This window comes from Triticum aestivum, chromosome 1D, assembly GCF_018294505.1.
Source record: "Triticum aestivum cultivar Chinese Spring chromosome 1D, IWGSC CS RefSeq v2.1, whole genome shotgun sequence".
In the NCBI taxonomy this organism is placed as follows: domain Eukaryota; kingdom Viridiplantae; phylum Streptophyta; class Magnoliopsida; order Poales; family Poaceae; genus Triticum; species Triticum aestivum.
The window spans coordinates 1,863,331-1,879,081 of NC_057796.1; the positions used below are offsets into that span (position 1 = coordinate 1,863,331).

At 46.0% G+C, this 15,751-nt stretch overlaps 1 protein-coding gene across 1 annotated transcript; it reads right to left on the reverse strand.

Annotated features, from left to right (window-relative positions):
* Nucleotides 1-6,251: 6,251 nt before the first annotated feature.
* Nucleotides 6,252-15,054, reverse strand: LOC123161849 (probable cytokinin riboside 5'-monophosphate phosphoribohydrolase LOG6). Its single transcript, XM_044579674.1, has 7 exons — nt 14,836-15,054; nt 8,773-8,870; nt 8,601-8,631; nt 7,741-7,840; nt 7,286-7,356; nt 6,801-6,944; nt 6,252-6,664 (listed from the first exon to the last, which is right to left on the reverse strand). The coding sequence occupies exons 1-7, from the start codon at nt 14,992-14,994 to the stop codon at nt 6,548-6,550; spliced, it is 720 nt and encodes a 239-aa protein (XP_044435609.1). The 5' UTR covers nt 14,995-15,054; the 3' UTR covers nt 6,252-6,547.
* Between the last annotated feature and the right edge of the window lie 697 nt (nt 15,055-15,751).

The following is a 15,751-nucleotide window of genomic DNA, read 5'->3' on the forward strand; positions in this document are numbered from 1 at the left end:
GCACCAACCGGGACCAATGCCCCCCTTTAGTCCCGGTTGGGGACACCAACCGCGACTAAAGGTACCTTTAGTCGCGGTTGGTGTCCCCAACCGCGACTAAAGGTTCTTTCGCGCCGTTTTCGTTCCCGCGCGGAAAGAGCCTTTAGTCGCGGTTGGTGTCCCCAACCGGGACTAAAGGTACTTTTCATTTTAAAATCTTAAAAATACAAATAATATATCAAAAAATTCAGAAAAATAAAACTAATTCATTTTAAAATCTTAAAAATACAAATAATCTATCAAAAAATTCAGAAAAATAAAACTAATTCATTTTAAAATCTTAAAAATAGAAATAATATATAAAAATATTCAAAAATATAAAACTAATTCATTTTAAAATCTTAAAAATACAAATAATATATCAAAAAATTTAAGAAAAATAAAACTAATTCATTTTAAAATCTTAAAAATAGAAATAATATATCAAAAAATTCAAAAAAATAAAACTAATTCATTTGAAAATCTTAAAAATACAAATAATATATCAAAAAATTCAAAAAAATAAAACTAATTCATTTGAAAATCTTAAAAATACAAATAATATATCAAAAAATTCAAAAAAATAAAACTAATTCATTTTAAAATCTTAAAAATACAAATAATATATCAAAAAATCCAGAAAAATAAAACTAATTCATTTTAAAAATTCAGACCGATTGTTTTGTTCTACATCCTCGATCCCTTGAAGGTTTGACAAAAGGTTTGATACATCATTCAGTTCATCGACCAAATACAAATCATCCGGATTCGCCATCATACGTCCTGCCGTGCATTTGGTATGCATATATGCACTCAGTAGCCACGGCAGGGCTGTATGATGGCGATACCGATTGTTTTGTTCTACATCCTCGATCCCTTGAAGGTTTGACAAAAGGTTTGATACATCATTCAGTTCATCGACCAAATACAAATCATCCGGATTCGCCATCGTACGTTTTAATTCACATGATCCATTCAACAAAGTTTGGTACAATAAATTATTACACATCAATTCTTCCCTTGTGTCCCTGCTTGCTTACGATTGTGCCGTATCCATGGAGCATCCTCATCATTTAACTTAATGCTTGGGTCAGTGTTCACTTTGAAGGGCGGAATTTCACCAAACATATTATAATCTTCTGACATGTCTGTCTTGTCCTCCACTCCCACGATGTTTCTTTTCCCTGAAAGAACAATGTGGCGCTTTGGATCATCGCATGATGTACTGATCGTTTTCTTATCTTTCCGTTTCCTCGGTTTGCTACTCATGTCCTTCAAATAAAAAACCTGAGCGACATCTTTGGCAAGGACGAATGGTTCGTCAAGGTAACCAAGATTGTTGAAATCCACCATTGTCATTCCGTATTGCTCGTCCACCTTTACCCCACCTCCTGTTAGCTTGAACCATTTGCACCGGAACAAAGGGACCTTAAAGGAGGGTCCATAGTCAAGTTCCCATATCTCCTCTATGTAACCATAATATGTGACCTTTTGCCCATTCTCGGTTGCTGCATCAAAGCGGACACCACTGTTTTGGTTGGTGCTCTTTTTATCTTGGGCGATGGTGTAAAATGTATTCCCATTTATCTCGTACCCTTGGAAAGTCGTTATAGTCGAAGATGGTGTCTTGGCCAACATGTACAGCTGATCTCCAACATCATTGTCATTCATTAAATGTTTTCGCAACCAACTGCCGAAAGTCTCCATGTGGGCCTTTCTAATCCAGGATTCAGGCTTCCCCGGGTTGTCCGAGCGTAAAATATTCTTGTGTTGCTCGAAGTACGGAGCCACCAAGCTGGAATTTTGCAGAACTGTGTGGTGTGCTTCAGTCATAGAATGACCGTCCATACATATCGTTGATTTCCTTCCGATCGTGCCTTTTCCACTTAGTCTCCCCTCGTGCCGCGATTGAGGAATACCAATCGGCTTAAGGTCAGGAACATAGTCAATACAGAACTCAATTACCTCCTCATTTCCATAGCCCTTGACGATGCTTCCTTCTGGCCTAGCACGGTTACGAACATATTTCTTTAATACTCCCATGAACCTCTCAAAGGGGAACATATTGTGTAGAAATACAGGACCGAGAATGGAAATCTCTTCGACTAGGTGGAGCAGGAGGTGCGTCATAATATCGAAGAAGGATGGTGGGAACACCAACTCGAAACTGACAAGGCATTGGACCACATCGTTCTGTAACCGTGGTAGATCTTCTGGATTGATTACCTTCTGAGAGATTGCATTGAGGAATGCACATAGCTTCACAATGGCTACTCGAACATTTTCCGGTAGGAGCCCCCTCAAAGCAATCGGAAGCAATTGCGTCATAATCACGTGGCAGTCGTGAGACTTCAGGTTTAGGAACTTTTTGTCCGCCATGTTTATTATTCCCTTTATATTCGACGAGAAGCCAGACGGGACCTTCATACTGCTCAGGCATTCAAAAAAAATGACCTTCTCTTCTTTGGTAAGAGCGTAGCTGGCACGACCTTGAAACCATTCCGGATGCCGGTCATCTGGGTCTTTCAAAAGTTGCTGGTCCTGCCGTGCTTCCTTTGTATCATTTGTCTTCCCATACACGCCCAAGAAGCTTAGCAGGTTCACGCAAATATTCTTCGTAACATGCATCACGTCGATTGCAGAGCGGACATCTAGGACTTTCCAATATTCTAGCTCCCAAAATATAGATTTCTTCTTCCACATGGGTGCGTGCCCGTCAACTCCCCGCGGAACTGATTGTCCGCCAGGACCCTTTCCAAAGATGACTTTCAAATCCTTGACCATATCAAATATCTCAGCACCAGTACGTTCCGCAGGCTTCGGCCGGTGATCTGCCTTGCCGTTGAAATGCTTGCCTTTCTTTCTTACGTTATGATTTCGGGGAAGAAATCGACGATGACCCAGGTACACGTTCTTCTTACAATTACCCAAACGTACACTTTCAGTCTCATGTAAGCAGTGCGTGCATGCATTGTATCCCTTATTTGTCTGTCCCGAAAGGTTACTGAGAGCAGGCCAATCGTTGATGGTTACAAAAAGCAACGCTCGTAGGTCAAATTCCTCTTCTTTGTGCTCATCCCAGACACGTACACCAGGTCTGCCCCACAACTGTAAAAGTTCATCAACTAATGGCCTTAGGTACACATCGATGTCGTTCCCGGGTTGCTTTGGACCTTGGATGAGCACTGGCATCATAATGAACTTCCGCTTCATGCACAACCAAGGAGGAAGGTTGTAGATGCATAGAGTCACGGGCCAGGTGCTATGGCTGGAGCTCTGCTCGCCAAAAGGATTCATGCCATCAGTACTTAGACCAAATCTTATGTTCCTTGCGTCAGCTGCAAAATCTTTGAACACTCTGTCGATCTTTCTCCATTGCGTTCCATCAGCGGGGTGTCTCAACTCCCCGTCGGACTTACGGTCCTCTTTGTGCCATCGCAACGACTTGGCATGCTTTTTGTTCCTGAACAGACGTTTCAACCGTGGTATTATAGGAGCATACCACATCACCTTGGCGGGAACCCTCTTCCTGGGTTTCTCGCCCTCAACATCGTCACCAGGGTCATCGCCTCTGATCTTATAACGCAATGCAGTGCATACAGGGCATTCATTCAAATTCTCGTATTCACCGCGGTAGAGGATGCAGTCGTTAATGCATGCATGTATCTTCAGAACCTCTAAACCTAGAGGGCAGACAACCTTCTTTGCTTCGTACGTACTGGCGGGCAACTCGTTATTCTTCGGAAACATATTCTTCAACATTTTCAGCAAATTTTCAAATGATGAGTCAGCTACACCTTCCCGTGCCTTCCATTTTAGCAAATCCAGTGTGCAGCCCAGCTTTTTCAGACTATTATCGCATCCTGGGTACAACGACTTTTTGTGATCCTCTAACATGCGATCCAAATTCTCCCTCTCCTTGTCAGTTTCGCAGCGTCTCCGTGCATCAGCAATGGTCCGACCAAGATCATCAGCGGGCTCATCATGTGCCTCTTCTTCACCTTCACCTAACCCTTCCCCACCTTCAGCATCATCCTCCATGAAAGTATCACCGAAATGATCATGATAGTTGTCATCGATATCATCCCCTTCTTCATCTTCTTCCATTCTAACCCCTCTTTCTCCATGCTTGGTCCAACAATTATAGCTTCGCATGAAACCGTGCCGAAGCAGGTGCATGTGAACGTCTCTTGAGGAGGAGTAACCCTTCTGATTCTTACAGACAGCACATGGACAGATAATAAAACCTCGCTGCTTGTTCGCATTTGCCACTACGAGGAAATCTTTCAAACCCGTAGTGAACTCGCCGGAGAGTCGGGGACCGTACATCCATTGCCGATTCATCTGCATTATTATTATATAAAGTATATAATTAACCATCATGCATTTGTTAAACTAACTAGCTAGAAATAATACAAATTAAACAATGAACTACACACATGCATATTTTATCAATGACACATGAAAGGTTCAAGTTGCTAACCGCGATCGCGGAGGAAAAATAAATGAGAAAGCTCAAGTGTGGCTCGGACACTTCATATCATGTTTGTTTCATGCTCTCGGGCATTTCATCGAACACCTTGTGTGCATAGGAGGAACCAAAAGCAAACCCACCACCCCCCTTCTGAATTGTGGCTAAGTGAAGTGAGCTGAGTCCTATATATAGGGATGGGCCTTTAGTCCCGGTTGGCCTGGCCAACCGCGACTAAAGGCCTTCGGGCCAGCCTGAGGACCTTTAGTCCCGGTTGGCCAGGCCAACCGGGACTAAAGCCCCTCCCGTCCGCCAGCTGTCGACCGAGCGCGCTGGGCCCAGATAGTTGGTCGCGGGTCTCCTCCCGAACCGCGACTAAAGACCCCTTTGGTCGCGGTTCGATTATTTTAGGGACTAATGGGGGCGTATGGAAGCCTCTTTTTCTACTAGTGGGGTCCTACTTATTTGCAACATGCAAACTGTAAAAATGATAGTTGCCAACCAACCTTTGGTTGGATGGTTAGAAGGACAGTGATATCCCCAGCCTATCAAGTTTCTAGTCTTGGTGCTCGCATTATTTCGGGATTTATTTAAGGATTTCCGGCGATGCAATGCGCTTTCAGTGAGAGGAGACGTTCCCGTCGACGATGAGGCGCCTACGGTGACTTCGTAAATTTCAAGATAACATGCTGGCTCAGTCTCTCGGAGGTGCTCATAGGGGTAGGGTTTGCGTGTGTACTGTAAAAAGGATAGTTATGGCACACGTAACGATCCTAAAATATGGACTCCTATCGACTAAACAGAGTTAACTTGATACTTACAAAAAACAGGGAGATTTTTATAAAACACAAAAAACAGGGAGATTTTTATAAAACACAAAAAACAAGGAAAATTAACGAGACAGAAAACAGGAAACAGCCCTAAACAAAGGAAACAAAGAGGCAACAAGATTAATTGCGTAACACTAGTGACGCCAGGAACATAACCACCCTTGGACTTCATCCTCTCGGGGGCCTCCCGAATGAAGAACCCCAACTTCCCCTAGTCAGGCAGACCGGGGGTGACCACCGTTGGCTCCTGCGACGCCGCCACCTCCACGGCAACACCTCCATTCATCGCCGTCGCGTGTCCATGGCCACCCTGACCACTTAAATGTGCTCATGATCGGCACGCGGCTGTTTCCCCTCTCCTTCTCTCCTCCCCTGAGCGGTCCTCTCGGTCTGGCCCGAGCTTTACCACCGCCGGTCCGGTCCATGAAAAGTGGACCGCGGCACTTCTCGGTCCGGGCCGGGCTGGTCTGCCGGTGGCCGGTCCAGACGGCGGCTCGGTCAGGGACCGGACCGGCCCGGACAGTGTCCACCCTGAGCCGTGCCCTCATCCCTGGCTCTCTTTGGGGGCGGTTTGTACTTTTGGTAGATCGTGATGGTGTGATCCTTCTTCGGCAAGTTGCTCATGACCGATCATGGCTGGCACTACTCCACTGATCACCGCAGACGGATAGGGTGGTGGAACACAGGCTCTAATACCAAATGTTGGCATAATTTCACGCTTGTGGATTTTAGGCTCCAGCTGCAGGAACGTAAATTTATGCTCCATTGTGAATTTTATGCTCCAGCTTCAAGTAAGTTTGTGTTCCTTCCTGGATTCTTATGCTTTCTGACCAGAGGAGGAAGAACAAGAAGTGGGGGAGAACACGAGGAGGAAGAACACAGTGGACAAAGCAGATTTTGTGATGCGTAAGTTTGCGTCTTTTCTGTTTCCCTCCTTTATTTAACAGAGCAACAAATTGCCTGAGAATCCTGCCCACCATCCATTTCTTCCGTGCCATCCCACGGACAAGAAGGTGGCCAGTCCGTCAGACGTTTACCGGGAAAAATAGACGTTGTGAAAACTAAATCTAGCCAATGAATCGGACTCAGCCGCAACGTGAACTAGAGCACGTTTTTGGCATTATTTGATACATGCAGTAAAACAAATAACGTGGCATGCTTGGGTGTGAACTGTGAAGCCTGATGTGATAGAAGCAGCAACCATGAGTTTGACTTGAACGCACGTGCATCATGCTGCATCGGGTCCCTGGGATGATCCTTCTTTCAGCCCATCCATGTCGCAGTTCTTACGGCTGCTAAGTTGTTCCACCTCACCCTTCATTTCCCCGTGACGTGGAGAGTACTCCTGTGAATAGGATTGAGATAATCCAAGGATCAGCCTTTAGCTCGCCTCCCATACAATGGAACGGTTGCTGTTTTTTATTGTAGTAATCTTGATTGATGGAAGAAACAATGTCAGATAGGAATATATAAATATATACCTGCAGCTTGTCGAGCAGTTCACTGGCTGTCGTACCCAGCACGATGATGTGGCGTGCGGTGGGCGCGATCAACCCTTCCTCCATGGCCTTGTCGATGAAAGATAGCAGAGCGTTGTAATAGCCGTCCACATTCAGCAGCCCAACCTAACTCGGTAACCGTCGTCAGATTTTTTTATACTAGCCACAATGAAGAGTAACATACACATATTCCTAGACTATTTTATTACCTTCATAGTGGTTAGTAACATAAGTATGGTGTCATGCAAAGTTTCATTTATTAGGTTATAGACTCATTTTGCATTAGGAAATGTGATGTTACAGTAACTACTGACTAAGTTACTGAAACTACCTCTCTCCTTATTAACTCATTGCCACATAAGCAAATTTGCTGAGTTGGACTCGATGTTACTGCTGAAATTACTCCCACTGTGACTAGTCTTACATCTATGTTGGTGCATACGTAGGCGCATTAAATGTGCACTTACTGGCTTGTCGTGAATGCGAAGCTGGGCCCATGTGATTACTTCTAGGAGCTCTTCAAGCGTTCCATACCCTCCTGCAACACAGGATATATAACTCATGCATGCTTTGTTCACAAGATCAAACTTTTCGTTCAAGTTATATCTATTTGTATTTATATATGAACATTTCTTGTTTTTTTGAGAGAAGTCGTTGTCGCCTTATTTCGTGAAAAGCGGTGGCTTATTTCAGATGTCAACTTGCCCCGAACAGACCAAATTACTTATCCTTTGTTCAAAGATCAATATCATGGCATCAAAACGTTTCGTCTTTTTTATTTATTTCAAAAATACTACTAGTGTAAAGGAATTTATGTTGCCCTCATTAATGGACTGCGGCACTAGCACCGGATGGCTATATGACCTAGAGAGAGCTGCAGTCCCGTTCATGAGCTCTGCAGGTGCTAGCGGGACGCACTGACCAGGGAGCGCTATAAATGCATCAGATTGCCTGCCCATCTCAGCTTTCCTTTGGTGCATGTCTGCCACTTCCTTCACCTCCCCCGCTGTCTCACCAATTATCTGCAACGGAAAACAACATGTTATGCATGCAACGTGTTGGTTAGAAAACCTAAAACCAGACACCACGTCCATCTTTCTACTTCATATAAGCAAAATCATCAACAAATAAGTTTCTCGTAGCCAATGAAGTAACAACTTTGCGTACATGATATATGCTGCTACCAAAGTCCCTGTGCAATGTGGCCGAATATGCAGATACTGGATATTATTCGTAAGAATTTGATAAAATAAAATTTTACATTTAAGCCTTCATCAATATATTAAAGTAGTCTACACTATTGGGTCATCATTAATGCATATTAATGTAAGTTCTTACATTAACATTTTGTCGTTAGCATTGTTTAATGTTTTTTAAACAATGCTAACGAAGAAATGTTAATGTAACCACAAGAACAAAACTGTAAATCGAACGCTAGCTATGCTTGGGTCTTATTTTATTATTGAATTTATTTGGGCCAAATGAACATTATTATATAAAAATAAAATATTGATCAATTGTTTGCCTGGATTTAAGTACATATTGTCCAAGCATTATGAATTTGCCATGAAATAAACATAAAATAGCATGCAGTAATTCGTAGGTTTACCTGTTTGCTAAATATTGTGGCGGTCAGTATGTAACAATTTGATAAATAATGTTGTTTCGAAGGCTTCGAAACAGATATGGGTGCAATTAAAATTGACGGATAATGATGTGCTGAGGAATCATTGGAAACGAAACAATGGCACAACTTTCAGAAGGCGGAGCGTGCATGGTTACCTCTCTGGGCATGAGGGTTGTGGGAATCATCCTGCACAGGGAGAGCACTATGAGAAATCATTGAGCACTGGCAACCAAGGAAAGGACACATCCGGCCGGACTCTGTTTCATTCTTCCCATCGTTTCCTGGAACAAACCTGATTCATCATTACTGTTTAATTACATTACATACCCAGTTACTTGCCTCCCTCTGCTGTGCACTGCTTGAGAGACCAGGCCCATGAGCCCCAGGCTGCCTCCTCCGTACACCAAATCAATGTTCCTTGCAACCTATATAGTTATTTAGTGAAACCATATGGCAAAACTCCCCGGCAGCCACCTAACCGGAATCAATGCTACTATTACAAGTGCTTGGGCAAAACTCGACACGTAAGTATAGCTAGTCGTGTAGCTTCTGTTTGTACTATGTACAGGCGAAATATAAAGTCAGTGTACTCACGTCCATGAGACAACCACAAAGGTTTGAAAAGATCAGACAACAGAAGTAGTGAACTCGCAAAAGAAACGGAAAGGTGTGGCTACGCTTAGGTGTAACCCACCCGAGTTTTCATAAAACCAACAAAACCCGATATTAAACTTTCTCAGTGGTTGGGCATGCGGCTGCGCATCCTAACTACCCGAGTTCAGTTCCTAGAATTGACAGATGATGTATAGGGGTTTTCCTTCATTTATTGAGGATCAAGTTTGGTGTGTGGTGAAACCACTCATCAAAAAATATTTTGATACTCTTTTTTTTTCTGAGGACCATGTTTATCTTGGCCTCATACAAAAATGGCCGTATGCATTCCTAGTTGGTGCAGAGGCCGGGGAAGTGAAATTCTCCCCCATAGAAAAAGCCGTCCCTCCCGTCCCTCCCCCGTGCCTCAAGTGCCTCCCCCGTCCTCCCATCCCTCCCCCGTGCGGCGGCGCCGCCCCGCACCGGGGACCCCCGCCCTCCAAGTTCTGTCTGGATCCCGGGGCGGCGGCCCTGGATGGTGGTGGCCGGTGAAGCTCGGGCTTCCCGCGGCGGCATGGCGTGGTGCAGTCCCTGTCCAAGGAGGATCTATGACGGCGATCTGCTATGGATTGGTTCGGATTAGAGAAGGTGACGAGCGCGCGGGATCCTTCTCGGCGGCTCTCGCGACTTGGCGAGGTGGGATGGGAGCCCTCCTCCTAGGCTCCAGTGGTGGCACAATCAGGCAGTGGCCGGTGCGCCAGGGATCCCATGGTGGCACTGTTACTGCGGTTGGTCGCCGGATCTAGGCAGCTGGATCTGGGGGCTTTGAAGGCGGTCGAGACGGTGCACAGGTTTTGGGTGGATTTCTTGGGACGGATCCGGGTGAAAACCTGATCTTCGGTCGATGGCCGGAGCCGGTGATAACGATGCCCTTATCATCGTTTCCTTCATGAAGGCATCATCGAGGTGAAGGTCCCAACTCCACTCAATACCTGCGGGGTAAACCCTAGATCAGCTGGTTGGATGTTGGCGGCAATCATGTGTCGTAACCCCCTTGGGGGGGGCATTCTTGGAGGTGCACTCGGCTTCGCGGGACCAGCAGACGGCTTCTTTGGTGGAGCGGCGCTTCATCCATACATTGATGGCGACGGATCTGGACGGCGTGGCGCAGTGTAGATTCAGAGTTCGATGTGGGAGGATGGACTCGCGCAGGAGGACGACTCTGTCTGGCGTCGTGGTGGCGTCGATGGCAGAGCGACCTGGCACGGTAGATGCAACAGTACAACTCTGAAGATGGACTCGTGACAGGTGGCTGCGGCGGCCTCATACCCGGCAGGCGTCCTGGTTGAGGAGTGCGCCGGACTGGTAGGAGCCCCATACCAGGCAGGCGTCCTGGTTGGGACCTCAGGTCTTAGATTTTTAGGTTTGGCTGCGATGTCTGTTTGGTATTAGGCCCAGACTATCAGCGCCCCTTCATCAATTGGATAGGTGTAGTGACAGTTGTTGCTTAGACGGTGGCTTCAGTCTTACTGTTGTATGACTTTATAAGGTCTTGTGAGAATAATTAATAAAGTGACACATGCATCGTCCAGATGCAGAGGCCGGGGGTCATTCTCCTTTTCTAAAAAAATACACGTAGAAAGCATGGAGACGAGGCAAAGCTTGACACGGTAAAAAAAACCAATCTATACCGACTGGAAATGCAAAAGCACAACACTTATGTAGCATGTCGGTTGGACCAGCGATGCATTGTCCTTTTGTCGTTGTGAAGAATGGATGCCCAGGCAGACACCGGCATTGAAGACCTACACATATGCCTAGGTTAGCATAGGCGCTGCAGCGAGATAGGGACGGAGGAGCGAAATCATGACCAGATCGAAGAAGTGCCCACCGTTAGGGCCACCATGGTCGCCTTTAGGGGAGGACGTCGACGCTGTGCTCCAGGCTCCAGCACGATGGGCTGCGCTACAGCGGCAGGAGGGATCACTGAGCAAGGCGAAAACAGCGGTGGAGCGACCAAGCCATTAATTATGATTCCGTTTTGATTTCCCTAACCATGAGTGCATCATTAACGGGTTGGTGGGCAGCGCTGTCCTAGATTAATGGGTGCATGGCTTGGAGAGAGGGAGGTTCTTGACCGGAAATAGTCGTGTAGCTTCTGTTTGTACTATGTACAGGCGAAATATAAAGTCAGTGTACTCACGTCCATGAGACAACCACAGAGGTTAGAAAAGACCAGACAACAGAAGAAGTGAACTCGCAAAAGAAACGGAAAGGTGTGGCTACGCTTAGGTGTAAGCCACCCGAGTTTTCATAAAACCAACAAAACACAATATTAAACTTGATCCAAAATTTTGGTTTTTTACACGAATCTTCAAAAAACCGACAAAACACTTATCAAGCGTGATCTAAAAATTTGGAGTTTTCGAGACATCAAAAATGATAAAATGTTTTAGAGCATGTACAACCGGATCGCTCATACCCGCCCCAAACGACCGGGAGGTCTGCCCAATCACTGTTAGACGCAAAACCCATACCCAACCACAGTCAAGGGTTTTGGGTACCAAATACCAAAAAATTACGGATAGGGGCCGAAAAACGAGGTCACCATCGTTACCAGGAAATACAGACCAAATACCTTTCGAAATTTTCAAATTTAATTTGAATTCAAATATTTAGACCAAGTCAGGTTGCTAAGGCACTAGTATTTGACAACTACCTGGTCATAGCACAATGGTTTTTACTCATAGCCTTCCATTCTCGTTACCTTCGTGGTTTTTAGTCGTAACCTACCTGCTTATAGTTCGAACCCCGACGTCCAACTTTTCTTTAATTCCGTTTATATCAAATAAATTAGGCAAAATACAAATGGCGCAGAAGGGCTTCCAACACAAGACGTCGTCTGGAAGGGCAAGAACCGCGAACCGCTAGGCGATCCATATTTATGCGTTCATAATCAGTTTCGCCACTAGTTGACTACGTTGGTCATTTAAATCAAATAAAATCGAATTTTTTGGTCGAAACGCCCATTTACTAAACGGGGGTCGAAAATATCGGTAACTGCTCGGTAGCTCGAAATTTTGAGAGTTAACCAAAACCCTTACCCAGCTGGCAAATCTGGCCCAAATGCCCGGGCTAACCAGCAGTCCCCATATCCGGACACGCCCGGGCACCGCAACCACGTCAGACCAGCCCGCTCTGGTCCACCCCGCCCCTACCACCATCACCACAAAAACCCAACCCACTCGGACGAGCCCTAGTTACTCTCAGTCGCTTCGGCCTCTCCGCTCCCCCCCCCCCCCCCCCCGCGTCATCTCCACTTCTCTCCCAATCTCCCCAGCTCCTCTACCATGGCCAAGTCCGGCCGACTCCTGTAGTGAGACCGATCCCATGCACTGGGACGGCCTCATGAAGGAGGAGGACGCCAACTCCAGCAGCGACGTGTCGGACGACGAGGAGATCACGCTCTGCATCACATTCCAGCACTCGCGGCTGGACAATGGTGGGAGCCTAAGCTCCATCTTGTCCGCCGTCAACTCCCCCGGGTCCTGGCGACGCAATGGGCCACGGTCGCCCTTCTCGCGGCCGTCGTCCCCCTCAGGGCCGCTCCAGAACTGGAACAGGGTAGCTGTGTCCCCTTCCCCTCCAGCGCCAGCACCACCCGGGCAACACTAGGTGTTCCGGCGCACTACTCCCATCCGCATGCGCATGCAATTGTCGGAGGCGAAGGCGGTCCGGCGGCTGCGGCGGAGCCCAGCTCTTTCCGCGGTGTGCATGCTCCATCCCCGTCGACCCGGAGGAGGCGCTCCCTGACCACGGCTGAGTCCGACGCTAGGTGCTTCTGATGCAGAAACTTGTAGGCGCTCCGCCTCGGGCTTGAGGCTTGCATGCACCTCGTGAGCGAGAACGAGAGCGCCAAGGTGAAGGTGACACAGCACGCGCAAGAGCCGGCCGACGCCATCTGTCGCCTGTCCAGCTACATCCCCTAGGCGTCGGAGAGGGGCACCACCAGCACAGAGGACGACGATGACGAGAGTCATCCGACCACGGACGCGTACACGGAGATGGACCGCCACGTTACTGACCACAAGGGAATAGGTCCGGCCAAGAAGTTGTGAACTCCGGCTGCCCGCCATTGCTTTATGTTCATGATTTAGTTGTTTTATCTCCGTTTTATGTTGAATTTGAACTTTGTCGGCTCTTTTGGGTAAACTAATTGCATGTCTGATGTCCGAATTGCTTAGTTTTTATGCTACCTCCATGATCTACGTACTATGTATGGGTTTGTATGGAATACGACATTGGAATATGGGGTTTGTGGTGGTGGAGGGAGAAAATTGGCTTATGTAAGAACCAACCTGTGGTTGGATGGTTAGAGGGACTGTGGTATCCCCAGCCCACCAGGGTTCAAGTCCTGGTGCTCGTATTTATTTCAGGATTTTCGGCGATGCACATTCAGTGGGAGGAGACGTTCCCGTTGACGACAAGGTGCCTACAGTGACTTCCTAAATTTCAAGATGATATGCCGGCTTAGTCTTTCGGAGGTGCTCATAGCGGTAGGGTGTTTGTGTGTGCATTCATAGGGGGTGAGTGTATGCGCGTGTATATGAGCGCTTCAAAAAAAAATCCGCGTATGCCCGCCACTGCCAACGGAGACGCCCTGACCCACCCGTGGACGTATATGGCAATAAATTAGCTGGTTGTGGTTGTAGATGCACTTAGAGACTTGCAAAATTTCATCCACAACCAAAATTCGAGGAGCTCTAAAAAAGTCTGTAGCTTTTTTTTTTTGCGTAGAACTCCTTGAATGTTATTTCTGTATGAAATTTTGCAACTACCTAAAACATTCGGTCTTGATTAATGTACCAAAATTTCTGAATTTTAGTATCACATTGTTATATATAATCTTGTTATTTTGTATCTGCATTTTGATTTCAGTTATGAATGTAGTCTAGATGGTCTAGGGCATTGTAGGCAGATGAAACTTCGTTCGAGTCGTACAAGAGGCGAGATGCCAAGTGTAAGGTGTGAAGCCATGCAACAATGTCATGTGATACAACATGTACGAAGAGGTGGAGGACAACCTGCGTGAACCAGTCCTGGAGCTGGTAATTAAGTAGCCAAATGGATCAGGATTAGTAGTTGATGCATGCATGTTTTGTTGACCGGGTCATGAGGCCGTTGAGAGAAAGTTGCCCAAGGGCCGAGCATTGGCGTCCATGCAGTTAGCGGGTGCATGGGTTAGTGGCGTTAGTTGCCGAATATGGTGGCAGGGCTGCGTGTGTGCGTGCCCTATTTAACTTGTAAGGCCTTGTACAATGAAGGGAGGTGTTTAGAAAAATAAACCGGGTTTTTCTGAAGCACCGGTGCCTATTTCTATAGGAGGGATGCTTAGTTAAGCATCTACTCTGTATAAATAAGCACCGGTGCTTAAAAAAATTCTAATTTATTTTTCTAAGCACCTCCCATTTGTGACAAGATAATAGAGGGAAGAAAAGGACGTCCGGCTGTGTGAAGCAGCACATCGCCAAGTATCTTGTGTGAGTGTTGTGTGAGACAACCAGAGAGCTAGCTACCTGCGTGAGTTGAGAGAGTCAGTTCCAACACACATTTGATATTGTTTCTTCGGTGTTTTGTAACTCGGGTAGACTACAATCGACAGTAGAAGATCCACTCTCAGAAAGAAACTAGTACTCTAAATATTAGTGTATATCCCAGCCCAAATAGAATGCGACTTCACGGCGAGAAAAGAAAATTACAAAGGCTAACGGGACGACGAAGAAGTTCATCAGTACGTACCAGCTCCTTGCCAAGCTCAACGGCAGCATCCTGGTAGCTCTTCTTGTTGCCCTTGCTGCTCCCACAGAAGACGCATATCCTTCTGAACCGAGACTGAGCCTTCCCTTGCCCGCCTGCCTCTTCTTTCTTCTTGATCTCCATCTCCTCTTCCCTAGCCATGCTAATATCTGTCCGGTTGCGACGGTCGACAAGAGAGCGCACACTGAAGCCTACCCAAGAATTGCACCTCCTCTTGGCGAGCGAGGTCCCATCTAACCCCGTTAAATAGTTGTCCGCCCACGGCGTGCGGTAACTTCCCATTGAGTTGCTAGCTGGTGTGATTTTTTACCTGAGCTAGCTGGATTTATTTTTTTCATCAAAGGTATGCTGCACTATTTCAGCGCCAGTGTTCAAAAAGATCTTATATTATGGAATGGAGGGAGTACACTTCATCTTTAGCCGGTGTACAGTGTATGGAAATTGAAGGTATGTATTGATAGATATTCACAGTTCACATAGAGATATGAAAAATCCATTCTACAACTATCACAAATAATTTCCTATTAATACATCATATATGCAGTATCCATTTATAATTGTTTTAAATTTGTAGGCCAATACCTATTATGCCATTTCCAAACGTAAATGTAATATATTTGTGTGATGTGTATCATTTAAGTGTAGCACATAGTATTATTCAAGGTAAGATGAATATGCCATGCTAAGATCTAAATTATGGAGCATTGGAGTTAGATGCACGACTATAAAAAGTTTGTATGTTGACAAATAATGGCGAGAGTCTAGCAAGATGATTCTTATGTGAACTTTCGATGGAATAACAAAATAAATTATCTAAATGGATCGAATAACAAAGAATTAATCCGTGTATATAGGACAAGTAAAAAAATGAAATGCCAAATGGATGGCATCGCCGCTG

Bases quoted from the DNA above. Each gene is read 5' to 3' on its own strand.
- LOC123161849 (XM_044579674.1), bottom strand. From the start codon at position 14,994: ATGGCTAGGGAAGAGGAGATGGAGATCAAGAAGAAAGAAGAGGCAGGC. The intron at 7,357-7,740 runs GTCAGTGCGTCC...CCTGTGTTGCAG, and splicing joins TGCATTTATAGCGCTCCCTG to GAGGGTATGGAACGCTTGAA. The intron at 6,665-6,800 runs GTATATATTTAT...TCCTATTCACAG, and splicing joins AACTGCTCGACAAGCTGCAG to GAGTACTCTCCACGTCACGG.